The sequence below is a fragment of the Pelophylax lessonae genome (assembly GCF_965119305.1).
Source record: "Pelophylax lessonae genome assembly, chromosome: 2".
Classification (NCBI taxonomy): domain Eukaryota; kingdom Metazoa; phylum Chordata; class Amphibia; order Anura; family Ranidae; genus Pelophylax; species Pelophylax lessonae.
Window position 1 is genome coordinate 714110240 of NC_138769.1, and position 27726 is coordinate 714137965.

General features: G+C 44.1%; 1 protein-coding gene across 6 annotated transcripts in view; it reads left to right on the forward strand.

The window, feature by feature from the left end:
- Window positions 1–27726, forward strand: part of TENM4 (teneurin transmembrane protein 4) — a 1723986-nt gene that overhangs the window by 1585762 nt on the left and 110498 nt on the right. For all 6 annotated transcript variants that reach the window (XM_082246029.1, XM_082246030.1, XM_082246031.1 and 3 more), the window contains 2 exons: window positions 3841–3987; window positions 23421–23637. In XM_082246029.1, coding sequence (XP_082102155.1) covers window positions 3841–3987; window positions 23421–23637 — 364 coding nt within the window. The remainder of the gene's footprint in view (window positions 1–3840; window positions 3988–23420; window positions 23638–27726) is intronic.

The window sequence follows — 27726 nt, forward strand, 5'->3', positions numbered from 1 at the left end:
CGCGTTTCACCCGTTCTCAGCACTTAGTCTTAAACCTTCTCCTGGTGCTTTGCTGTGTAATGTCACATGAGTAAATGTTGGATCTCAGGGGGAAGCACCAGTGTGATCTGCCCCTGCATTTGGTAGGGCTCTGCTCCAATGGGATGCTGTGCAATAACCGTATTATTGGATAGTAAACAAGATCTGGTAGCCATCTTGGGTCAATGTGTTGGAATACACTGGGCAGTCTTGCCCACTGCATAGACAAGGCTATTTGCCTTATGTCCTATTAGTTTAGTTCAGTTGGGCGGCACCCAACAGCAGTCTCCGAGCTTTTGGATGGCTACACAAGGGATGCTTCTATAGATAAATAACATGCCTAAAATATGTTAGAATCTTATGGAAAAATTTCTTTTTTTACTGAGCGGTCATGGGAAAAGGTCTTTTTAAACCTATAAACAGACACATGATGCACTTTAAGGATTTGATGAGGAAATGTTGGCTAGCTCTTGTGATTGGTGGCTGGTCTGCCCTGTTGTACCCAGTGCTGTATTTTGGCCTAGGCCGACAAGACCCAGGTCTAGGGCAGTGTACAGATGACAGGGCGGGTCATAAACCAGAATGGGTGTGGCCATTACAGGAAGGGGTGGGTCATATTTAAATTAGGGGGTGCACAAACTTAGTCAGGCCTAGGGCAGCACAAAACCTAAATACACCACTGGTTGTACCTCCCATGACTTACTTTTGGCCAATCTCTGTGATGCACTGTGTCACTAACCAACAGCGAGGCGCGGGAAAAATACACACATTACAATTTGCAACAATATAATTGTTTTCTTTGCTTTTGTCTTTTACTTTTTTGATGGGTTTCCTCTATTAACATGTAAGAAAAAAAAGAAAAAGTAAAAACCTTCTGGCAGGGTTGCATCTGTGTTTTTTGGTTGTGGTCACACCCTACCACTGGATTGTCTTTCATGTTGTCCACACTGACCATTTTTATGGCATTTTCAACTTGTTAAAAGCAAGTTTTAATCATGGAAAATGGTCAAAGGGATTAGGGGGGCCTATCACCAATAATTTTTATTATGCCATGGTAGAAAATGTGAATGGTTGGTTGCTTTTATCTGTGTCAGTAGTCTTTGGTTGGAAGTGGTTGAAATTGCCCACGCAATGGCAAGTTTATGGCCAGTATTGGAAAATTATAGAGTGTTCTCAGTAAGTACATATTTTGAATTGTTATATAGCTTTTGGTGCCCCTCGAAGTAGAGGTGAAAGTATATTCCTGTGTTCCAGAGCATGGGGTGCAGGATTATCCTAATACCAATCCAGAGGGCAAGGAAATATAAGGAGGAAATGATCACCACTACTCCCGAACCAGCCCAAGTGAACAAACTATAAGGAGTGGCCTCAACTTACGAGTTCCACCATACCACTCAGCCAGATGAATTTCGCCCCGCCCACCAGGGAGAAATGCATCAGGAGGGTGTGGTAGGGTGGAGACACGTAGGCTGAGGCCACTCCCTATAGTTTGTTCACCTGGGCTGGTCTGGAGTGGTGGCAATCCTTTCCTCTTTATATTTACAATTGTTATTATATGATGTATCCGAAATTATCATTTACTGTTACCGTCACCGTTTTAATGCTTGTTGTTCCATAATACAGTTATGGATTCCATACACAGATCTGTAAATGCTTTTTCTAATGATCGTGTGTATATTAGGGATTGTGACAATCATCCCTCCTTAAAGTGCACCTGTGCACAATCATTACAATTTTTTTCAAATTATTAACAAGCAGAGCTTTAAAAAACCCTCAGTGACCTCTGTAGCTGCAGGTGATGTGGGCTAATTCATCTTCAAACATCACAACTTAAACTCTTGACTTGAATTCAAAGGACTCTTTCACACAGGCCGTGTCTGTTTCAAAAAGTAGAGTTTTTGACAGGTACCCTGTCCCCACTTCCGTCGGACCTCTCCGCGGCGAGGTATGTCAGAAGTTCGGCCCCCTCCTTCCCACCCCCGAAAGGTGGAAAATCTGGCACCGGGGGGGGGAGACAGATAAGCGGAAGTTCACTTTTGATTGGAACTCCACTTTAAGGTGTCAGCATTCGTAAACTTTTTGTACAATTTCATGCTCCCAACTTTGTGGGAACAGTTTGGGGATGGCCCCTTCCTGTTCCAACATGACTGCACACCAGTGCACAAAGCAAGGTCCATAAAGACATGAATGAGGGAGTTTGGGGTAGAGGAACTTGACTGGCCTGCACAGAGTCCTGACCTCAACCCAATAGAACACCTTTGGGATGAATTAGAGTGGAGACTGCAAGCCAGGCCTTCTCTCTAACATCAGTGCCTGACTTCACAAATGTGCTTCTGGAAGAATGGTCAAACATTCCCATAGACACACTCCTAAACCTTGTAGACAGCCTTCCCAGAAGAGTTGAAGCTGTTATAGCTGCAAAGGGTGGGCCAACTCAATATTGAACCCTACGGACTAAGACTGGGATACCATTAAAGTTCATGTGCATGTAAAAGCAGGCGTCCCAATACTTTTGACAGTGTAGTGTATATGTAGGAATGATTTAAAAGGCTGAGGCTACCCAGTCTGAGCCATTTCTCCAAGCTGTAACCATGGTAATATGGTGTATGTCTGCCTTTTTTCAAGCTAAGTACATTTCCTGAAAGTATGGATTATTGATCCTGCCAGAATGCCAGTGTCTCTGTGCTTGTGTACTGAAATAATATCTGAAACAATGTTTTCAGCTTTAACAGCTATCTTCTGCGAACTATACAGCACCTCCCTTTTATGTGATCAAGATGAGAGCATGTTGAGGTTTTCGTAGTCCAAATCAGGAATGGTAGCCAAGTGATGGCAAACCTTGGCACCCCAGATGTTTTGGAACCAAATTTCCCATGCTCAACAGCACTGCAGAGTAGGGATCGACCAATATCGTTTTTTCATTGCCGATACCGATATTTTGGTTAAAGCGTATGGGCCTATATTTTCGTACATTTAAAAAAAAAATGTTTTTGTTTTTTTTACTTTACAGGTACTCTTTTGGAGGGTTCTGGGGGTCTAAAAGGCCCCAAACCCCTCCTCTGCACTTAAAAGCATTCAAAACACCAAGTTTGGCTGTTTTGAATGCTGTCATTTTTTTTAATCTGGCGCCGAGTACCCGGAAGTGATGTCACTCATGACATCACTTCCAGGTTTTTACATGGAGACCCAATCAGAGCCGAATGCGGCTTTGATCGGGTCTTCGGTGGCCATGCAGGCTGGTTGCCCGGGTCTCCCGGTGGGACAGGAGACCCGGGGCGAACCATGGAAGGCGGCGGGAGGGGAGGGGGGGACGTCCCCTCCCTCTCCTTGTAATGACAGCCGAGCGGCTTCTCAGTCGCATCTGTTTTCATTACAAGACAGCCGACCGTCGGCTATGGACGCCGGTACCGGGGGTGATACCTCTAGCTGCAGGCATCCGAAATATTGGTAATATTGGTCACCTTGGTGGCCAATTCAGATATATTGGGGAAAGTGCATATCGGCCCTCGATATATCGGCTTTGCGGATAATCGGTCGATCCCTACTGCAGAGTGCATGAGCATCATGGAAAATGTAGTTCCAAAACATCTGGGGTGCCAAGGTTCGCCATCACTGCCCTAGGGTGTCACCCTAGTTTGGGAAGTGTGTTACTGGCAGGATCACCAGGGATAATAAAAAAGGAAAACAAATGCTGCCACTACATCTAAGAACTTTTTGTTTTTGGGTTTAAATATGCTTAGATGGTGTGTTAAGAATGTGTTTTTTTGTTATTTTTATATATTGCCTATATAACCTAACCAGCGTACCCATCCGTTTTTCCAGAGGGATGCCCGGGTCTGTGCAATGGCAATGGACGATGCACGCTGGACCTTAACGGCTGGAACTGCGTCTGCCAGCTAGGATGGAGAGGAGCGGGGTGCGACACGTCCATGGAGACGTCCTGCGGTGATGGGAAGGACAACGATGCGGGTAAGTAGTGCCTTTTTTTTTTGTTCCCCCCTCTACGTTACGGCAGAATCATTGCCATCACCATAATTATATGAAGTGCTTGTCACTCACGCATTTCCCATGATGGGGTAATTGCAGGATGCATGGGGACAGCGCGGCTATTATTTCGTAAATATCTGTAAATGAGCGATCCGCACAGGTAATGTTTGTCATTTGCTTCCTCTGTAATTATCGTCAAAGTCTTTTCGCTCCAATCCCAGGGTCATCTCAGTGTTTTATCAAGCGAAGGAAAATAAGCCGGCGACGGCACAGAAGCCGCCAGAATCCGAGGTTTTTGTTTGTTTATAGAGAAAAAAAAAAACCTGATCTGTGCTGAGATCCGCACACCTCAAATAGAGAAAAACATTATAATAACCGAGCCGGAGATTCAGACGTTAAAGGGGCCAGTCCACACACAAGTGAGGTTTTGTGTTATATGCGGTCTAGTGGGTGGATCATACACTGGGTACCTTAATCTCTTATGCTGGCCATACATGCGGCAATTTTAGAGTCATTTCAACGATCTTTGATCCACCGAGAATCGCAAATACGATTGAAAGTAATAATCAGAAAATGGAGTGCTCTACTGCCCATGCGTATTGTCATCTACCAAAATTCAGTCGATTGTCAATTAAAAAATATAGCGAGTACGAGTATCAATACTTTGGCTCAAGTACTGATACTTTGCTGTGCGATTTGCAGCCATACTAAATTAATAGGTGCAAATCGCACTGGAAAGAATTGCATGTGATTTGAACAGTAATGCTGTGCGATTCCCTCACGATTCACATGCGGTTCCCCCTCCGCTCCTGTGTGAACTCAGGCTTGCCATAGTGAATTTGAGCCTGAGTTCACACTGGAGTAAGGAAACCTCCCTGCATGATGGGCTCCACCAGCTCCCATCCCACTGTGGACATCAACGGCTGTGGCTCCTCCTGCCTCTCCCATAGATTTGTTCCCCCCCAGCCTCCAGTGGCTCACTCCACTTCAGCTTCCAGCAGCTCTCCCCCCTCCAGCAGATCTCCAGCAGGTTTCCCCCCCCCAGCCTCCAGCAGGTCTCCCCCCCCCCCCAAGCCTCCAGCTGGTCTTACTCCCCCGCAGCCCCCAGCAGCCCCCCCCCAGCCTTCAACAGGTCTTCAGCCTCCAGCAGGTCTCCCCCCCCCAGCCTCCAGCAGGTCTCTCCCCCCCCCAAGCCTCCAGCTGGTCTTACTCCCCCCCCCAGCCCCCAGCGGCTCCCCCCCAGCCTCAAACGGCCCCCCCCCAGCCTCCAGTGGCTCACTCTCCCCCCCAAGCCTCCAGTGGCTCTCTCCACTCCAGCTTCCAGCAGCTCTCCCCCCCCCCCAGCCTCCAGCAGGCCCCCCCCCCAGCAGGTCTAAACCCCCCCCGGCCTCCAGCTGGTCTTACCCCCCCCAGCCTCCAGCGGCTCCCCCCCCCCAGCGGCTCTCTCCCCGCCCAGCCCCCCCCTCACCCTCCCCCAGCCTCCAGCAGCTCTCTCTTTTACTGTATAAAAGCCAGGAGCATATGTGCTGCGGGGGTCTTTGGCTGGAGAGCAGAGTCCCAAAGGGAGGGTGGCGGCTGCCTCCTCCTCTGTAGCAGTGGCACGTGGCCTCAGGAGTGATTATTGGACGAGCTAAAGAGGAAAGTGGGAGACTGTGCATGTCAAGGTTGCTAATGATAACTAAGGGGGACCCGTAAGTGTGAAATCTGGCAGTCCTCAAGGGGCAGTGCTACATGTATTAGCAGTGAGCTGCTAAGTCAGTAGCTTGCATAGGTTACGGGCTCCCTGTGTCACAGCGCTGATTGGCCCAGCATCGTCACATGGATAGAGTTGCATACTCATCAGGTATTTCCTTCAAGTCCCAGCACAGAACTGCAGGGTAATAAAGAACATTGCAGCATGTGTAAACCCCAGATAACTTCTCTAAATTGTTCCCTTTTGATCCGTTAAATGTACTATTGAAAACGTTTTGTAATATCTGTTTGATAGGAGCAAAAAATACCTTCCAGAGATTCAGAGCTGCCCTGTGTCCTCTGTACACATCCTGCTTCATATCAAAGAGGGTATTTAGCCCTCCTACTCCATATTTTGGGAACATAAAATGATAATGGGGAAAGTACGTGTATCTGAATGAAGTTAGCAACTGGGCAGGGCTGACACCACTCAGTTCACAAAATGCTGTGTGTTGTCAGCCTACACCAGGATTTAGGAGCCGAATGCAACTAGTATCTATTTGTAATCTGGAACTCTCTTATCCAAAAAGACTCAGCTGCAGCTACGTCCACTCTGCATATACCCCCACACACCTTCCAGTTTGCAGGCTGCACTGTAGAAAGCAAAGAAAGTCTGAATGGCTGCACTCCAGTACAATCAATTTTTTGGGTCATAAAAGACCAAAATTATAGGCTGACATAGACACAGCAAGGGAATAGATGGTTGACTCGTTTCACGCTATCAGCGCTTACTCATAACAGATGAAACGCGTCAACCATCTACTACTTTGTCGTGTTTATGTCAGCCTATAATTTTGGACTTTTATGAGCCAATAAAGTGGATCGTACTGGAATGCAGCCATCTGGTCTGTATTTTTCTGTACTTGCTGGGTCTTTAAATGCGTCTGTATTGCAGAGATGCACGGCATACGTGTTTTTTTTTCTCCCCCCCCCACTTTCTCCTGACATACACGTTTGGGTTATGCCATGGTGGGGTTTAATATGAACCTGTTTGCTTTACGCCTTCAGCTTTCGATGGGATTATTTTCTGGAAGGGCAAAGAACAGTGACGGTATGCTATATGCAGCTCAAGCTATCGCTCAGAAATCCCCTATATGAAATGGATTAACTTCAGTGACTGACAAATTTTAATTGACTAATATTGGTTGCTTCAGTTTGAACGTTATGGTTTGCTTATTTTGAAAAATGCCTGGCGGCGAGCACAGATAGTCCATGACCTATCGAACGCTATCTCCTCTGTGGCTCATCCATCTACTCTACTAGAAACCTTTGGTGCAGTTGATGTAGCCCTAATGTATCACTAATGAATCCCCACTTCTTATATACTGTTGTATGTGCTTGAGCTGACAGCGCGTTCAACGGGTGCATTAGCACTGCCAAGGTTATAGCTTGGAGAAAGGGCCCAGACTGGGTAGCCTCAGCCTTTTAAATCATTCCCACATGTACACTATATTGTCAAAAGTATTGGGACGCCTGCCTTTACACGCACATGAAGTTTAATGGCATCCCAGTCCTAGTCCGTAGGGTTCAATATTTAGTTGGCCCACCCTTTGCAGTTTTAACAGCTTCAACTCTTCTGGGAAGACTGTCCACAAGGTTTAGGAGTGTGTCTATGGGAATGTTTGGCCATTCTTCCAGAAGTGCATTTGTGAGGTCAAGCACTGATGTTGGACAAGAAAGCTTGGCTCGCAGTCTCCACTTAAGTTCATCCCAAAGGAGTTCTATCAAAGGAGTTCTATTATGAACACTTTGGTCAGCGCGATCAGCCATTGGTAAGTTGGGTTCTGTTGGACCGGCTGCAGTACACAGTGAACTGTCCAATGCCGCCCAACATTCGGCTTGTGTGTACGGGGCCTTAGGGTGAAGATCTTTGACCCCATTTGTCTTCTACTTATCAAACCTCTCACCCCTGGGTCCTACAAGCCCATTGGTACACTAAGACAGAAGTTTGTACATCCAAAAGAGCAAACACCCAAACAGAAGAAAATTAACTTGGTATATGCAGTGCAGTGTAGTGCGAAACCCAGACCTGTGCATTGGAGAGATGAAGCAACCTTTCAAAAAAAAAATCGAATGACCCAACATGGGAGGGCAAATTCTACAGGTCAATACTAAGCAGTCTTCCTACACCTACTAAAGTCTCTTCTTTCAAGGACAATGAGGTGCACATTTGAAACAGAGGACAACTGCATCACAAGAGACGTAAAAGCAGCCATTTACATCAAACTGGAACCCCCTAAGGGTGGAGGTCTTTGACACCATTTGTCTTCTACATATTAAACATTGTATCCCTGTGTCCTGCAAGCCCAGCAGTACACTAAGAGAGAAGTCTGTACATGCAAAAGACCCAAGTCAAGAAAATTAACTTAGCATATGCAGTGCAGTGTAGCGAGGAACCCAAACCTGTACATTGGAGATATAAAACAACCTTTCGAGAAAAAAAAAGAATGACGCAACATAGGAGGGCAAATTTTAAAGGTCCAGACTCATCAGTCTTCCTCCACCTAAGGAAAAAGGCCATTCTTTCAAGAGCAGAGAGGTGCATATTTTAAACAGCGAAGACAACTGGTTTGCAAGAGGGGTGAAAGCTTCTGTCTACGTCAAACTGGAACCCCGTGACTAAGGGTGGAGATCTTTGACCCCATCTGTCTGCCACGTACCAAACATCGCTTCCCTGTGTCCTACAAGCCCAGCAATACACTAAGACAGATGTTTGTACGTCCAAAAGACCCGATACCCAGACACAAATTAACTTAGTATATGCAGTGCAGTGTAGCAAGGAACCCAGACCTGTACATTGTAGAGATCAGTGTTGGGGTAGTTACTCAAAAAATGTAACTAGTTACTTCTGTAAATTGTAACAAGAGTACTTTACTAGTTACTGCATTTGAAAAGTAACTTAACTACTTATTACTTTACTTTCCTCTTTCTTAATTGACCGTGTAGAAGAAGATACATGACACTCTTTCTGCATAGAGTTTATTGTATAAACACAGGCTTTGGGAAACATGAGAACAAAACCTGAAAAAACAGAATAAAACATAAAGTGCAACAAAAAGTCATAAACTTCATCCCTCTCTATTCTTCGAAATAACGATTGTATCGCACGGCTTGGGTGACGCAGGAAAGCGCGTTCCTATAGCCTAGTAAAGTAGTGTAGTTACCTCCTATAGCCTAGTAAAGTAGTGTAGTTACCTCCTATAGCCTAGTAAAGTAGTGTAGTTACCAATATTAGTATTGTAACTAGTTACGTTACTTCGTTACCAAAAAAAGTAATGTAGTTACTGTAATCAGTTACTTTGTAACTAGTTACCCCCAACACTGGTAGAGATGAAGCAACCTTTCAAGAAAGAGAAAAATAAAAAAGACCAAATATAGGACTACTAAAGGTCAAGACTCGGTAGTCTTCCAATACCAAAAGAAAAGGACCAGTCTTTTTAAGACCATGAAGTGCAAATTTTAGGCAGAGAGGACAACTGAGGCATGAAAACTGCCATCTACATCAAACTAGAACCCCCTGACTAAAGGTGGAGGTCTTTGAACTCATTTGTTTTCCACACATATAATGCTTTATAATCTCTACCCTTGCAATATGACGTCAATTCACACTTTAAACCACATGACTGCAAGGATTATCACCTACACAGGCTTTGATGCCAAGACTGGGATTGTGTAACTAGAACAGGGAATTCCACAATTTTTACACCTTCCTGTTCTTGGACAATCAACATTTGCCTTGACCCATTCAATGGTGAAAAGATTAAGGTGCTATGTGGGGATATAAATGCGGGGGTATCTTCCTGGCTTGAACTAGAACCTAAGAAGTGGCTTGGAGAAATTGAAAGTTCTTCAAGCTTACAGACCAAGTCCGGTTAATGAGACTAACTACTACTAGCTTTAAAGAGGGATAATTTACACGCACATCCATATTGCACAGCGATGTTTCATCTAAGCTGCAAAGGACATGAAGGGTTTTTTTTCCCCTTCTTCTGGTAATTGGGGGACAGTCCATATCATACTACCCACAGTGCCAAAATCAATTTGCCGGTCACTTGCCATAGCAAGAGTCAAGCTCTGACAAGCTAAAAGTATTCTTCTGAAGCTGTTTTTTTTCCCTCTGGAAACAGGATCCATTCTTCAATGTTCATAATCCAATTATTTTCAATTTTATGCCGTATATTTCAAAAGCTTTTTTTTTTTTTTTGGTGCTTTTCAAGGAAGGTGTTCTGCACAGGATGGAGTGTAAAACTCACATCATTTAATTTGAATATATTTCCTGACACAGATGAGATTTTTACAATGCCCCTCTTCTGGTCCCCCACCTCCACAATCACTTTTTGATAAATGAATTGCAAATTAATAAAAAAAAATGATCTAAAATTTTTAATTTTTTTTTTTTTTTTCAGCTCAGATAGCTTACTTACCTACAGACTGGTTTTATGCTCAGCCTGCAACTTATTTTTTAGCATATAACTAAAAAAAAAAGGCTTGTTCACACATGCAGCTAATATTTTGCGGTGGATCGCTTTTCAAATGGCATTTGATAGACCAAAATATTGTCTGTTTTAACCCTCAAAATGCCGACCCACTGCCTTGCACTCCCTGTGTATTGCACACAGTTGTAGAAAGGTTGCTCCACAATCCTAAATTTATTTTGTGGCGTTGGCGCTATATCAGATTTTCCTGACACTGTGTGCTAAAGTTTCTTTCCAAACTCTATTAGTAGGGGGTAAATACATGGTGATCCTGCCAATTTTTTGTACTTTTGCCATACCAGCTGACGCTCTGTCTTCTGCGTTGCCACTCTCTCTGAGCATGGTCCAGTCTTCCTTGGGAAGGAAGCCATGCACTTCCTCCTTAGCTAGTCACCCCACATAACACTCTCCATTGCTTTGCAGGGCGGCTCCAGCAGTGTGATTGACAGGGGCTCCTCCGGAGAATTTAGCTGCCAGAGTGAAGCTGAACTAAGCTTCAATAGGCTTTATTATGTTTTATGCTTCTTACTGTAACCCCACGTGGCAAGAGCACGAATCAGTTCTGTGCATCCCAAGAAAAGGAATGGATTTTACTGAATGGACATCTGCAGGTCATATCACAAGTGTCCTCTTAGCTGCACCCATCGATCACACAGTGAGTTGCAAAGTAAGCTGGGAAATATTACATGACCATAATATATAATAGCTAGAAATAGGTGATCCTGAGAAAGTAAAGAGCCCCACTCCAAGCGCAATCATACAAACAGCCTGGTGGCTCACAGTACTGTTGGGTGCTGGCTTCCCAAAGGGGTTGCTCAACCTACTGAAGCTGACGGTCAACAAAGGTAAGGAGCACCCTGGCTACCAGCCCAATGGTCATGTATGAGAAATCAACTTTAGCGTGTCTCCTTCCAAGCCACACTCCTGTGACACGTTTCACCCTCCCACGGGCTTAGTCATAAAGGTCATGACCACAGATGGTAAACTGTAGTTGCCACATTTGGAGGAACAAACCCTCCTCCTCATTGACCACCAAGCCAATGTACCTTAAGCTGTATATTTATTTCAGGTACTTATATAGCGCTGTCAATTTATGCAGCGCTTTACATATACATTGTACATTCACATCAGTCCCTGCCCTCAAGGAGCTTACAATCTAAGGTCCCTAACTCACATATATACACAGTAGGGCCGATTTTTTTTTTTTTTTATACAGGATCCAATTAACCTACCAGTATGTCTTGGAGTGTGGGAGGAAACCGGAGTACCCGGAGGAAACCCACGCAACCACAGCGAGAACATGCAAACTCCAGGCAGGTAGTGTCGTGGTTGGGATTCGAACCAGCGACCCTCTTGCTGCTAGGTGAAAGTGCTAACCACTACACTGTGCCGCCCTATATATAAAAGTAGATATGAGCATGGGTTCCCTGGGCCTGGAAAGTTATTTCAAGAGTTCTTCCATGTTAAAAAAGGTTGAAAATTACTGTTTTTTTCCCCCTATTTCCACTGGGGAGATTCATCCTCTCTATTTGTACCAATGACTATGGTCACTGGGATAGAAAAAATGTTCCAGGTCATCACAGCTACCATTTATGGAGTGAAAATTCTCATCTCCTTTATTAATTCAGGCACATTATTTTTGTGTATATATACAAACTAAGGTGTGCTTCCTGGCAAAAATATTGATTTAATACTGGGCAAATAATAATGATAAATATATAAGAAATGTGCAAAATTTCAATCCATGCAATTGTATAAGTAAATGAATAATAAAATGAATAATCCATATGCCAGAAAAAAGTGAGAAAATAGTAAATTTCTTCTATCATATAATGGTGCATTCCAAAGCCACCCCAACAGCATGAAAAGTACTTGAAATTCCATCGCAAACATGAAAGCCTCTAAAGGCCCGTACACACGTACCGATTGTCGGCCGAAAATGTTCGGCCACCGAACGATCGGCCGATATTCGGCTTGTTAGTATGATGCTTCCGACAGCCGACAGCGCACTTTCGGCCGAACAGAATCTGTCATGCAAGCATTAAAATTTTTGTATGCCGACACCAGAACGGCCGATTGTTCGCCAGTCAGTACAGAATTCGGACGACAGACAGCAGATTTGCAAGACTGGGCATGCTCAGAAAATAAAAAACACAGGGAAAGTTAACCATCACATGACATCACTTCTGCAGTCGGCGGACAAAATTTGTGTGCAGTCTTTTGCACTTTTCAGCGGACACGACAGCCCGGGGACAAAAGACGGCCGATCGGTCGGCCGACGATCGGTACGTGTGTACGGGGCTTTACCGGATCAAAAAGATCCTCATTTACAGAGACCAAACAAGCACAATACACGGCCACCTCCTGGTGTCCAGATGTTAACTCAATCCAGTCCACTGGATCTCGGCCTATGAAATCCACTGGCTTCAAATGCCTTATCCCCAGGTCACATGTAAAAACCGTCATAGAGGAAGAAGGACAAAGTACGCACATAGTGTTAATACTGCTAGATGTGTGTTTGTTTATTAAAAGTGAAAAGGTACTCCCATTACTAAAATTTAACATGAGCAATCAAACAGCAAAAAAGCCTCACCAACAACCAACATTGGCGGGTGTGATGACGTCACAGGTTCTGGCCCTGCCCAACGCGTTTCGTCTCACAGCACGTTGTCAGGGAAAACGGGAGCGTGAACATAGCACGCCATACCAAGAGTAAATAGACTCCTCCAGTCATGTGATCGGGCATCTAATCAAGAACAAATCCACTGGAAAATGGCATCCACCATAGACGAGCACTAGAGCACATGCAGGGGCATAAACCCGATCAGCACTCAATAATGAATAAATTCTCCATTGTTGACTCAATTCATGGTGATCAATAAGAGACAGAACAATAGAGGTCCAGAGGACATCCAAATACATTAGATCAGCAGCCTGTGTGGTTAAACACATGCATAACCAAACTGGATAAATACATACAATTATACAGCCCCATCTTGTGTTAAAAAACAAATAAACGAATCAAATGTAATTTTATTTACATGCTTAAAATCTTAGATTTATTTGAAATGATACTTGTGCACCCCCACGTATATTGGAAGATGTGGTCAGATAACCGTATGGTGTGGGTACTAATTTGCTTCCCAGGATTGTAAAGGAAGTAGGATCCCCCCATTATTATGGCTATTTCCCGATGAAACAAGACAGTCACACTTTCTTCCTTTGGTTTTGGAAATTATCTATGTTATTACTGTATGGCATTTGAAATAAGCCGTTCAGCTAAATGAATTGTCTCCTAACCCTGTGTCATCACACTGCCCCGTTATTGTGCAGCCCTGCAGTCGTTCCCGCATAACGTGGCGAGGACCAATCATACATGACTCCCCTTCATCCATCCTGTATGCTAAGTGACTTCTTTAGTAATCCGCCCGTGTCTGACACTGAAATTACTTGGCTCACAAAGCAGGATTAGTGTAAGTGGAGCTATCATAAAGCCAGAGATTTCCTTAATTGGCATCGTAAAGTAGGTTTTTTTCACTGAACGGTTTTCTGTGCCATGATGATAGATGTGCACTTTTCTTCCTATGACCGGGAGGCCACATTTCTCCGGTGTCAGGTGCAGCAACTCTTCATTTGGATCTTGTGGTGGAATCGGTGACTGTTGATTAGAGGGATGTTCAATAAAGATTTGCATAGTTTCAAAGTGAAATTTAGGGTTAACTTAAAAATATGCGAGAAGCAAGGTTTATTTTTTTTTGCAGAAGAGACCTACTATGTGTCTTCTGTAATAAATTATTCTTAATCTGGCCATACACTGCTCATAAAAGGACCCTGAAAATTGTTGGCAGAACAGCACCTGCATCCAATCAGATAATGATGTAATTGAGGTAAACCAACACAGTCTCAGAATAAAAGTTTTCAAGACATCTTTTCATTAGACACATAGGCCCCTTTCACGCTTGCGGCCCGTTCAGATCCGCCTGTCAGTATTTCAGGCGGATCTGAACGGATGCCCCATGCAGGGAGGAGCAGAGATGTATAGTAACTAAGTAGAACTACTTTTGGGGTTAGGTACCTCCGGCCTAAGGGTTGGGGGGACTTTATGGGCAAGGTGTAAAGAGTAACGATGAATACAATAGTAGTAAAATAAATTTTGGTTTACTGTATGAAAAACATTATATATACAGTATACAATGGTAAAGGTGAGGGGTTGTAGGCCCCTGAGTGAAGAGGGTGAAAAAGATAATGAAATGGTGACAGTGTGTAAATTGTGACTTGGTAAAATAGGAAGCTTCTCCAGGATTGAGCCGAAACGCGTTGGGACGCAAAAAGAGGAAAACTCTCTTAAACAAAATAGAGAAGCAAACCCCACACTATTTTACAGGTAGATAAGGATCAACCAACCCCCAGAATTCACTAAGTAGAACTACTTCACTACTGTACTTAAGTACCGAAAGGCGGTATCTGTACTTTCCTGGAGTAGAATTTTTTTCTCCTACTTCCACTTTTACTTCACTACATTTTTTCAATGATTTCAATACTTCTACTCCGATATTTTTTTTTTTTGTGTTGCATAGTTACTCGTTACTATTATAAAAATTACCACTGCCAGAACAGTAGATGGCAGGTTTCATGAAGCTCAAAAATAATGTGTATAAGGTCATGTGTACTTTTGACTTCTTTCTTTAATAACTTTAACTTTAATAAACTTTTGACTTCTTTCTTTAATAACTACATAACGCAGTACTGGTACTTTTACTTTCAGTACTTGAGTAGCAATTTTTTTAAAAAAAAACTACTTGCAATACTTAAGTACAAAAAATGTTGAATACTTTAGTACTTCTACTCAAGTCACTTTTTGATCGAGCACTTCCACTTCTACTCAAGTCACTTTTTGATCGAGCACTTATACTTCTACTCAAGTCACTTTTTGATCGAGCACTTATACTTCTACTCAAGTCACTTTTTGATCGAGCACTTATACTTCTACTCAAGTCACTTTTTGATCGAGCACTTCTACTTTTACTCAAGTATGGGTTTCGAGTACTTTATACAACTCTGGTGACCATAAACGTAAGAGGGCATCCGTCCCGCCAATGACACTAATGCACTGGGATTTGTATATATAACTTAGGCAAGTGTGGCATGAGGCTTGAAGCTCCAAAACTCCCAACATTCGAAGACCCTCAGTTTCTAATTGTGCCTGTTCACACCTGCGAGTAGTGTCACTTGCTAGAGGCCTGAGGAAGGAGCGCATGCTCCAACAACGCGTCGCCTATTACGTCATCACGCCGAAGTACGCCGAAGTACGCCCCGACATCTCCCGCAGTGTCCCCAGGGTTCGGAGAAAGCCGCTCCTTTATCGGCTTGAGCGGACCGCACGGCGAATCAGTCGGATCCTATCCATACAGGCACCCGGACTACTGATCTTCCGGATCAACCCCAAGGCTATCATATACTGCTGGTCTTATTCTTTGTCCTGTGAGTATATAGTGTGCTGTGTTCTAAATAAACTTGAAGTCATATTACACTTAGAGTGGCGCCTGTCTTCTCTTCGAGTAGTGTCACTTGATCCTTGAAATATGTAGCTCAAGAAAGTACATGAGCTTCTTTTCTGCAAAAAACATCATCAGCCCCAATAACATTGAGGCAGCAACATGTGTACCCCCAAGGCCGCAGCCTGCAGAGGCTTAAAGGGGATGCGATTGGGCATGGCTCGTCCGTGTGAGTTGTCCTCTTTGTTTTGAGGTCGGCTTGGTGCGTTCATGACATTCACATAGATGTATGTGTGCAAACAGTAGCTTCTGAAGTGGCTATCAGCGGCGCCGATGTATAGCCGAAGAATGATATAACTAATTAATTTATTCACGGGGATCAACCGAGAAAATCAGGCAGAATTGGTTTTAAAGGTCAGCAAATTATGTTCTGCTGAGTAACTTGCATTTCAATTATTTCCTTACAAACCAGAAACGTAAGATGTTCCCCCGTGTATACGGTGGGATTTGTGTGTCAGCGGGGTTGCTAACCCCAATATCGTTCTCTTAGTGACAGCTGCAAGAACTAAAAATCGGACCATTTTTTTTTTTACATTTCACGTTTTAAGGGTCTCTCTGAGATATTACCATTATCTAGTAAATTATTGATGTCATTGCTGAGAACTGTGTAATGTGTTTATATTCACTCGTGGACTTATTATAGGTGAGGTCCCCATAGAGGTCTCAAATTTTGAGATTCGCGCTGTGGGTGCACATGTTGACATCATGGACTGAACGAGGAAATACAATGGATTTATCAATCCACACTGCTAGCTCCCCTGCCTGCTCTTGTATTCAGGTAGCCATGGTATCAGCGGTTGCCTGAATACCTGAACACTGAATGCATCTAACAGGATACAATCGCTGTTTGGCCAAACATTTTCCACCCAGCTTCTATTTTTAAGGATAAACCACAGATTCCTTGGAAAAATCCCAGGAAAAGACTTGCTGATTCTTTCCTCTCCTTTTGTCACATATTAAACTCTTTCCACTTCTCACATATGAGACTTTCCTCTTCGTATGTGAGATTCTTTCTTCTCGCATGAGATTCTTTCCTCTTCTCACATATGAGATTCTTTCCTCTTCTCACATATGAGATTCTTTCCTCTTCTTGCATATGAGATTCGTTCCTCTCCTCGCATATGAGACTCTTTCCTCTACTCACGTATGAGGTTCTTTCCTCTACTTACGTAGGAGATTCTTTCCTCTTGTCGCATATGAGACTCGTTCCTCTTCTCACATATTAGATACATTCCTCTTCTCACATATGAGACATATGAGATTCTTTCGTCTACTTACAGTGGAGATTCTTTCCTCTAATCACGTAGAAGATTATTTCCTCTTGTCACATATAAGACTCTTTCCTCTTCTCGCATATAAGATTCTTTCCTCTTCTCGCATATAAGATTCTTTCCTCTTCTCGCATATAAGATTCTTTCCTCTTCTCGCATATAAGACTCTTTCCTCTTCTCGCATATAAGATTCTTTCCTCTTCTCGCATATAAGACTCTTTCCTCTTATCGCATATAAGACTCTTTCCTCTTCTCGCATATTAGATACATTCCTCTTCTCACATATGAGACATATGAGATTCTTTCCTCTACTTACAGTGGAGATTCTTTCCTCTAATCACGTAGAAGATTATTTCCTCTTGTCACATATGAGACTCTTTCCTCTTCTCGCATATAAGACTCTTTCCTCTTATCGCATATAAGACTCTTTCCTCTTCTCGCATGAGATTCTTTCCTCTTCTCGCATGAGATTCTTTCCTCTTCTCGCATATAAGATTCTTTCCTCTTCTCGCATATAAGACTCTTTCCTCTTCTCGCATATAAGACTCTTTCCTCTTCTCGCATATTAGATACATTCCTCTTCTCACATATGAGACATATGAGATTCTTTCCTCTACTTACAGTGGAGATTCTTTCCTCTAATCACGTAGAAGATTATTTCCTCTTGTCACATATGAGACTCTTTCCTCTTCTCGCATATAAGACTCTTTCCTCTTCTCGCATGAGATTCTTTCCTCTTCTCGCATATAAGATTCTTTCCTCTTCTCGCATATAAGATTCTTTCCTCTTATCGCATATAAGACTCTTTCCTCTTCTCGCATGAGATTCTTTCCTCTTCTCACATATGAGATTCTTTCCTCTTCTTGCACATGACTCTTTCCTCTACTCACGTATGAGGTTCTTTTCTCTACTTGCGTATGAGATTCTTTCCTTTTGTCGCATATGAGACTCGTTCCTCTTGTCACATATGAGATTCTTTCCTCTTATCGCATATAAGACTCTTTCCTCTTCTTGCATGAGATTCTTTCCTCTACTTACGGTGGAGATTCTTTCCTCTAATAACATAGAAGATTATTTCCTCTTGTCACATATAAGATTCTTTCCTCTTCTCGCATATAAGACTCTTTCCTCTTCTCGCATGAGATTCTTTCCTCTTTTTGCATGAGATTCTTTCCTCTTCTCGCATATAAGACTCTTTCCTCTTATCGCATATAAGACTCTTTCCTCTTCTCGCATGAGATTCTTTCCTCTTCTCGCATGAGATTCTTTCCTCTTCTCGCATGAGATTCTTTCCTCTTCTCGCATATAAGATTCTTTCCTCTTCTCGCATATAAGACTCTTTCCTCTTCTCGCATATAAGACTCTTTCCTCTTCTCGCATATGAGATTCTTTGCTGTACTTACGTAGGAGATTCTTTCCTCTTGTCACATATGAGACTCGTTCCTCTTCTCACATGCAATTCTTTCCACTTCTTGCATATGAGACTCTTTCCTCTTCTCGCATGAGATTCTTTCCTCTTGTCACATTTGAGATCCTTACCTCTACCTGTGCATAAGATCAGAGGTATTTGAAAAGGTAAGAATCCTTAAACCACATCACTAGGGGCCCCCAGTGTTGGAGAGATCGGATGGATGAGTTCTGTTCTCATGAAGACACCTACCCCTGTATTACCTACCTAAACCTCAAACAGGAGCAAACGTTGAAATCTGATCTCCAACCTTCCCTTCAATCTTGCACAGTTGTACCGGCTCCTCTCCTGTAATGAAATGGCTTACTCTGATTTTACTGCACACTGTCATCATCTCACAATGTGCATTAGAAGCTGCAGGACAAGCCTGCCTTATTTTCTAGACAGAGAACATCCAGCATTATCCTTTCCTCCTCAACCTCACCGACTCATTGATGGTGTCACTGGACCTAAAATAAGCTATAAAATGGCAATAGAAGTAAGAGGGTCGCTGGTTCGAATCCCAACCACAACACTACCTGCCTGGAGTTTGCATGTTCTCCCTGTGCCTGCGTGGGTTTCCTCCAGGTACTCCGGTTTCCTCCCACACTCCAAAGACATGCTGGTAGGTTAATTGGATCCTGTATAAAAATAATTGGCCCTACTGTGTATGTATGTGAGTTAGGGACCTTAGATTGTAAGCTCCTTGAGGGCAGGGACTGATGTGAATGTGCAATATATATGTAAAGCGCTGCGTAAAATTGACAGCGCTATATAAGTACCTGAAATAAATAAAATAAATAAATATACCCATCAGGGGAGACCGAGGAAACACAGAATGGATTTTAGTTTTCCTAAAATGATGAGCCTTCTGCTTTGTATCCATTTTCAATATGAACTTCTTTAAAAGGTGCCTAGCCGAGTGTTCTCCTGCATCAGATATTTTTGATTGGTTAGCGGTATTTGCATCCAGCGGCGAGTCGGCCTTCTTGAATGGAAGTTTATCCAGTTTACATTATCGGAGGATAAGACTTTCTTTTTATCCTTCTCCCAAACGCCCTTGAAAGCAATTTCATCCCGCCTGTAGCATCATACATATGACGGTGTATCTGAATGGTTCCAGAGCTCTCAGCCTCCCTGTGATAAACTGTGATGATCGCCCCCCCCCCCCCCCAACCCCTTTATACACATACATTCCATCTGCCAGGGAAAGGAAGCCATGTGGTCGGGGTTTTTCTATGCGGTTACAGATGACTGCATCTTCAGACCGTCTCTGAGTTTACTGTGGACACCAAGTCAGCCCCAATGTTTATAGCCAAATTAAAGTGAATGTAAACCCAAGAGTGAAAATGTAATATATTGCAGATTACCACTCATTAGATGTGGCTGCTTGGCTTTTTTATTTGATGATTCTGCCAGTATACTTTATGTCCTAGGGCAAAGGTCTCCAAACTTTTATTACGAGGGCCACACCAGAAATTTTACAAATATTTGTGGGCTGAAAATACATCAGTTTTATAAATTAATGAACCACCCCTTACATCAGTGTTCCCCCATCAGATTCACGCCTTATATCAGGGTGCCCATCAGATTCACCCCTTCCATCAGGGTGCCCATCCCATCAGATTCACCCCTTCCAGCAGGGTCACCCATCAGAATCAACCCTTACATCAGGGTGCCCATCAGATTCATCCCTTACATCAGGATCACCCATCAGAATCAACCCATACATCAGGGTGCCCATCAGATTCACCCCTTCCAGCAGGGTCACCCATCAGAATCAACCCTTACATCAGGGTGCCCATCAGATTCACCCCTTACATCAGGGTCACCCATCAGAATCAACCCATACATCAGGGTGCCCATCAGATTCACCCCTTCCAGCAGGGTCACCCATCAGAATCAACCCTTACATCAGGGTGCCCATCAGATTCACCCCTTACATCAGGGTGCCCATCAGATTTACCCCTTACATCACGTGTCCCTACTTTCAGTAGAATCCTCATTAATCTCCCCCTTACATTAAAGTAATCAGGTCTCCATCAGTGTATCCCTTTGCATCAGGGTTCCCATCAATGTCCCCCTTTGCATCTGGGCTCCCATCAGAGTTGTACTTTAAAGTGGAGTCCCTATCAGGGTCTGCCTTTACATCAGAGTAGCCAGGGTCTATATCAGAGTCCCACCTTACATCAGAATTACCATCAATGTCCCCGTGACATCAGGGTCCTCATTAGGTTCCCCCTTATGTCAGGGTCCCTATCAATGTCCCCCTTATAAAAGAGTAATCCCTTTACTTCAGAGTAATCAGGGTCTCCATCAGAGTCTCACCTTACATAAAGGTTCCTGTCAGGGTCCCCATCAGTGTTCTCCTTACATCAGGGTCCCCATCAGATTCACCCCCTACATCAGGGTCCCCATCAGAGTCCCTCTTACATCAGAATCCCCATCATTGTCCCCCTGACATCATGGTCCTTATCAACATCCCCCTTACATTAGAGTAATCAGGATCTCCATCAGAGTCACACCTTACATCAAGTTCTCCTTACATCAGGGTTGTCATCAAAGTCCCCTTTTGCATCTGGGTCCCTATCAGATTCCCAGTTTACATTGGACACCCACATCATAGTCCCTTCTTACAATCCTGGTCACCATTCTGAGTCCCCCTTTACAACAGTGTCCCCTTCAGAGTTTCCCTTTACAACTGTGTCCACATCACAATCCTGGTTACCACTGTCAGACTTACAGCATGGCTGGTGCGGCAGGGCGGGAGCTGGTGCGGCAGGGCGGGAGCTGGTGCGGCAGGGCGGGAGCTGGTGCGGCAGGGCTGGAGCTGGTGCGGCAGGGCGGGAGCTGGTGCGGCAGGGCTGGAGCTGGTGCGGCAGGGCGGGAGCTGGTGCGGCAGGGCGGGAGCTGGTGCGGCAGGGCTGGAGCTGGTGCGGCAGGGCGGGAGCTGGTGCGGCAGGGCGGGAGCTGGTGCGGCAGGGCGGGAGCTGGTGCGGCAGGGCGGGAGCTGGTTTCGGCAGGGCTGGAGCTGGTGCGACAGGGCTGGAGCTGGTGCGGCAGGGCGGGAGCTGGTGCGGCAGGGCGGGAGCTGGTGCGGCAGGGCGGGAGCTGGTTTCGGCAGGGCTGGAGCTGGTGCGACAGGGCTGGAGCTGGTGCGGCAGGGCTGGAGCTGGTGCGGCAGGGCGGGAGCTGGTGCGGCAGGGCGGGAGCTGGTTTCGGCAGGGCGGGAGCTGGTGCGGCAGGGCTGGAGCTGGTGCGGCAGGGCTGGAGCTGATTCCCAGTTAACATTGGACACCCACATCATAGTCCCTCCTTACAATCCTGGTCACCATTCTGAGTCCCCCTTTACAACAGTGTCCCCTTCAGAGTTTCCCTTTACAACTGTGTCCACATCACAATCCTGGTTACCACTTTCAGACTTACAGCATGGCTGGTGCAGGAGGGCGGGAGCTGGTGCGGCAGGGCGGGAGCTGGTGCGGCAGGGCGGGAGCTGGTGCGGCAGGGCGGGAGCTGGTGCGGCAGGGCGGGAGCTGGTGCGGCAGGGCGGGAGCTGGTGCGGCAGGGCGGGAGCTGGTGCGGCAGGGCGGGAGCTGGTGCGGCAGGGCGGGAGCTGGTGCGGCAGGGCTGGAGCTGGTGCGGCAGGGCTGGAGCTGGTGCGGCAGGGCTGGAGCTGGTGCGGCAGGGCGGGAGCTGGTTTCGGCAGGGCTGGAGCTGGTGCGGCAGGGCTGGAGCTGGTGCGGCAGGGCTGGAGCTGGTGCGGCAGGGCTGGAGCTGGTGCGGCAGGGCTGGAGCTGGTGCGGCAGGGCTGGAGCTGGTGCGGCAGGGAGGGAGCTGGTTCGGCAGGGCGGGAGCTGGTGCGGCAGGGCTGGAGTTGGTGCGGCAGGGCTGGAGCTGGTTTCGGCAGGGCAGGAGCTGGTGCGGCAGGGCTGGAGCTGGTGCGGCAGGGCTGGAGCTGGTGCGGCAGGGCTGGAGCTGGTGCGGCAGGGAGGGAGCTGGTTCGGCAGGGCGGGAGCTGGTGCGGCAGGGCTGGAGTTGGTGCAGCAGGGCGGGAGCTGGTACAGCAGGGCTGGGCAGAGGAAGTTCCATCCTGCTGGAAATGCTGAAACAAGTCCGAAACTGGTTGCTAGGACATCAGCGGTCCTAGCAAAAATGACAGGGTTGATGACTGTGCAGCAGGGGGAAACCTGCACTGGAGACTTTGGGACCTTTGCTGACCTGAATCCCCATTCTGTGCCCATTGAGGATGTGCCACTGGCCCTAGCTGAGGTCTGGGATAAATATTTTAGTGGACTAGATGTGACATGTGAGCTGTAATTTGGAGACCCCTGTCTTAGGCTGACAACATTTACTGTATTGTATCTATGGAAAGGCAGCGTTGTCACCCCAGGGTGCTCTATCTTGGCGTGAACTACAAAACATCTTCATAACATTAAGGGGAGTTGTTCTGTAGTTGGCAAAATTGAACACATGGTTTGCAATTTCACAGGTAGAGTGCACAGAAAATGATAAGCTCACTGGATTTCTGGCAGGATCAACATTTTTTTTTTCATTTATTATACAGAATAACCGCTTTCAATGGTATGTTTAACAAACTGATTAATCTGCTTATATTTTGCCTTTCCTAGTTCCTCCCTTCCCCTCTTATCAACTGAATGACATTTTTAAATAAATCCTTATCCTTTTCATTATATACCTTATTTTAGACCCAGTGACATCACTGGCTCTGTATGCTTCTCTATGCAGTGCAGGCAGATCATGGCTGGTGGGAGGGGCCGACAAAGAGCTGTACATAGCTTCCTGATGACATCATAGCATCCAGGCTCTGTTCTCCAATGCAAACAGTGGGCTGGCTCTTGGGAGGATATTAATATGCCATGAAGGGTGAATATTAGACTGAGCTGTAAATGACCCGATCTTTGTTTTTATATTGCAGATGGATTAGTAGACTGCATGGATCCAGACTGCTGCTTGCAACAGAACTGTCATACCAACGCCCTGTGCATGGGCTCCCCGGACCCTCTGGACATTATCCAAGAGACACAAGCACCCGTGTCCCAGCAGAACCTGCAGTCCTTCTATCACAGAATCAAGTTCTTGGTTGGCCGAGACAGCACTCACTTCATTCCCGGGGACAATCCTTTTGAAGGAGGGTGAGTTCTATGCCTGGCTGCCTATAAAAATTCTATGTGTGGTCAGAGCCAATTCTGCAAGAGAATCCTGAGTCTGATGCCCCCTGGTGGCTGGGTTTATGCATTTCTTAGGTTGACCCCTCCTCCTATGGACATGGCATGTTTTGTAAAGAGCACAAGAGAATCTTAAGTCAGATGTCGCCCCCTGGTGGCTGGATTTATGCACTTCTTAGCTGGCCTCCTGTTCCTGTGGACATTCCACGTCTTTTACATGGCACAGTGAGAATCTTGAGTAAGATGATGCCCTCTGGTGGCTAGATAACGAAGTTCTTGGCTTGCCTCTTGCTTCTGTGGACATGGAAGGTCTTATACATGGCACAGTGAGAATCTTGGGTAAGATGATGCCCCCTGGTGGCAGGGTTTATGCACTTCTCAGCATGACCCCTCCTCCTGTGGACATGGCAAGTCTTGTACATGGCACAGTGAGAATCTTGAGTCAGATGATGCCCCCTGGTGGCAGGGTTTATGCACTTCTCAGCATGACCCCTCCTCCTGTGGACATGGAAGGTCTTATACATGGCACAGTGAGAATCTTGAATAAGATGATGCCCCCTGGTGGCAGGGTTTATGCACTTCTCAGCATGACCCCTCCTCCTGTGGACATGGAAGGTCTTATACATGGCACAGTGAGAATCTTGAATAAGATGATGCCCCCTGGTGGCAGGGTTTATGCACTTCTCAGCATGACCCCTCCTCCTGTGGACATGGAAGGTCTTATACATGGCACAGTGAGAATCTTGAGTCAGATGATGCCCCCTGGTGGCAGGGTTTATGCACTACTCAACATGACCCCTCCTCCTGTGGACATGGAAGGTCTTATACATAGCACAGTGAGCATCTTGAGTAAGATAGATGATGCCCCCTGGTGGCAGGGTTTATGCACTTCTCAGCATGACCCCTCCTCCTGTGGACATGGCAAGTCTTGTACATGGAACAGTGAGAATCTTGAGTAAGTTGATGCCCCCTGGTGGCAGGGTTTATGCACTTCTCAGCATGACCCCTCCTCCTGTGGACATGGAAGGTCTTATACATGGCACAGTGAGAATCTTGAGTCAGATGATGCGCCCCAGTGGCAGGGTTTATGTACTTCTCAGCATGACGCCTCCTCCTGTGGACATGGCAAGTCTTGTACATGGCACATTGAGAATCTTGAGTAAGATGATGCCCCCTGGTGGCCAGGTTATGCAGTTCTCAGCTTGCCTCTTGCAAGACATGGATGAGCGAGTTTGGGGTGGAGGAACTTGACTGGCCTGCACAGAGTCCTGACCTCAACCCGATAGAACACCTTTGGGATGAATTAGAGCGGAGACTGCGAGCCAGGCCTTCTCTCTAACATCAGTGCCTGACCTCACAAATGCGCTTCTGGAAGAATGGTCAAACATTCCCATAGACACACTCCTAAACCTTGTGGACAGCCTTCCTAGAAGAGTTGAAGCTGTTATAGCTGCAAAGGGTGAGCCAACTCAATATTGAACCCTACAGACTAAGACTGGGATGCCATTAAAGGTCATGTGTGTGTAAAGGCAGGCGTCCCAATACTTTTGGTAACATAGTGTATGGTCACCCGGCTGTCATAGCCGCTGTGCAGGCGCCGGCTGTCAATCTCCTGTACTTTTCACAATGCTGACAATTTGGGCACATTTAACCCCCTCGCTGCTGGACGAGTGGGGAAAGGCAGCATTTATTGGCTGAGTTAATCGTCCCCCAGGGATGGGGTTTCCTGGCGGGCTGTATCAGGTCAGGAGATTTATATGCGGCTATGAAATAAATCCTGACGGTTTTATCAGCCATCCGTGATCTCCGACAACCCGAGACTGAAATATTAAACCCACCGCGAGGTGCACACAGATACATCTCCAGCTCTTATCTCCCAGATGTCCTTATGATGTCCGCTTACCTTCCGTCTGACCTGTTTTCATTCTACCAATATAGGTTTTTTTTTTTTTTTTAACTCGCCCTTTTTAAAGGGACACTTTACCAGACGTATCTTAAAGCTACAAATATTCTCCCAAATGGCGCCTGAATTATTACAGCAGAGACCAGGCTTTTTCTGGCACTTTCTGTTTACAATCTTAAATATTTTTCATATTTTCAGTATTTTTTTGCTAGAAAATTTATTTTTATTTATTTATTTTTTTTTTTTAGCAGAAAACCTAGGGGAATAAAATGTCGATTATTGCAATTTTTTATGTTGCACTGTATTTGCACACACAATTTTTTGGGGAAAAAATACACTTTAATAAATAAAAATAAAAAAAAAAATAAAAAAAAAAAAAAAAAAAAATATATACCCTTTTTTTTTTTTTTTTTATAATGAGAAAGATGATGTTACGCCGAGTAAATGGATACCTAACATGTAATCGTTGCAATTACGTGATCATTGCAATTTTTGCTGCACTGTATTTGCACATGCAATTCTTTGGGGAAAAAATACACTTAAATGAATTTAAAAAAAAAATAATATATACCCTAATTTTTTTATTTTTTTTTTATAATGAGAAAGATGATGTTACACCGAGTAAATGGATACCTAACATGTAATCGTTGCAATTACGTAATCGTTGCAATTTTTTATGTTGCACTGTATTTGCACACGCAATTTTTGGGGGAAAAAATAGACTTTAATGAACTAAAAAAAAAACAATATATACCCTAATTTTTTATTTTTTTTTTGTATAATGAGAAAGATGATGTTACGCCGAGTAAATGGATACCTAACATGTAATCGTTGCAATTACGCGATCGTTGCAATTTTTTATGTTGCACTGTATTTGCACACTTATATGAATTTAAAAAAAATCAATATATACCCTAATTTTTTATTTTTTTTGTAAAATGAGAAAGATGATGTTACGCCGAGTAAAAGGATGCCTAACATGTAATCGTTGCAATTACGCGATTGTTGTAATTTTTTATGTTGCACTGTATTTGAACATGCAATTTTTGGGGGGAAAAATAGACTTTAATGAACTAAAAAAAAACAATATATACCCTAATTTTTTTTTTTGTATAATAAGAAAGATGATGTTACGCCGTGTAAATGGATACCTAATATGTAATCGTTGCAATTACGCGATCTTTGCAATTTTTTATGTTGCACTGTATTTGCACACGCAATTTTTGGGGGAAAAAATAGACTTAAATGAATTTAAAAAAAAAAATAAAAAAACAATATATACCCTAATTTTTACCACAAATATGTAGCAGAAAACAAATTGGCCTAAAATGTTAAAAAAATTGATTTTTAATTTTTTTTTTACTTTTTGGTAATGTTATATAGCAGAATGGGAAAAATATTGTTTTTTTTTTCTCAGAATTGTCGCTTTTTTTTTTTTTTTTTTTTGTTTATAGTGCAAAAAATAAAAATTGCACAGGTGATCAAATACCACTAAAAGAAAGCTCTGTTTGTGGGAAAAAAATGACATCAATTGCATTTGGGTACAGCGTTATTTATGGGGATTTTTTTTACTAGCAGAATATAAATTGGACTAAAATGATAAAAAATTAGATTTTTACATTTTTATTTTATTGGGAATGTTACATAGCAGAATGTGAAAAATATTGTTTTTTTTTTTTTTTTTTTTTTTTCAGAATTGTCGCTCTTTTTTTAATTCTAACGCAAAAAATAAAAATCACAGAGGTGATCAAATACCACCAAAAAAAGCTCTTATTTGTGGTGGGGAAAACAAAGGACATCAATTGTATTTGGGTACAGCGTTGCTTATTGGGATTTTATTTTTTACCAAAAATATGTAGCAGAAAACAAATTGGCCTAAAATGTTAAAAAAAAATTGATTTTTAATTTTTTTTTTACTTTTTGGTAATGTTATATAGCAGAATGTGAAAAATATTGTTTTTTTTTTTTCTAGAATTGTCGCTTTTTTTTTTTGTTTATAGCGCAAAAAAAGAAAAATTGCACAGGTGATCAAATGCCACCAAAAGAAAGCTCTGTTTGTGGGAAAAAAAGGACATCAATTGCATTTGGGTACAGCATCACTTATTGGGATTTTTTTTTACTAGCAGAATATAAATTGGACTAAAATGATAAAA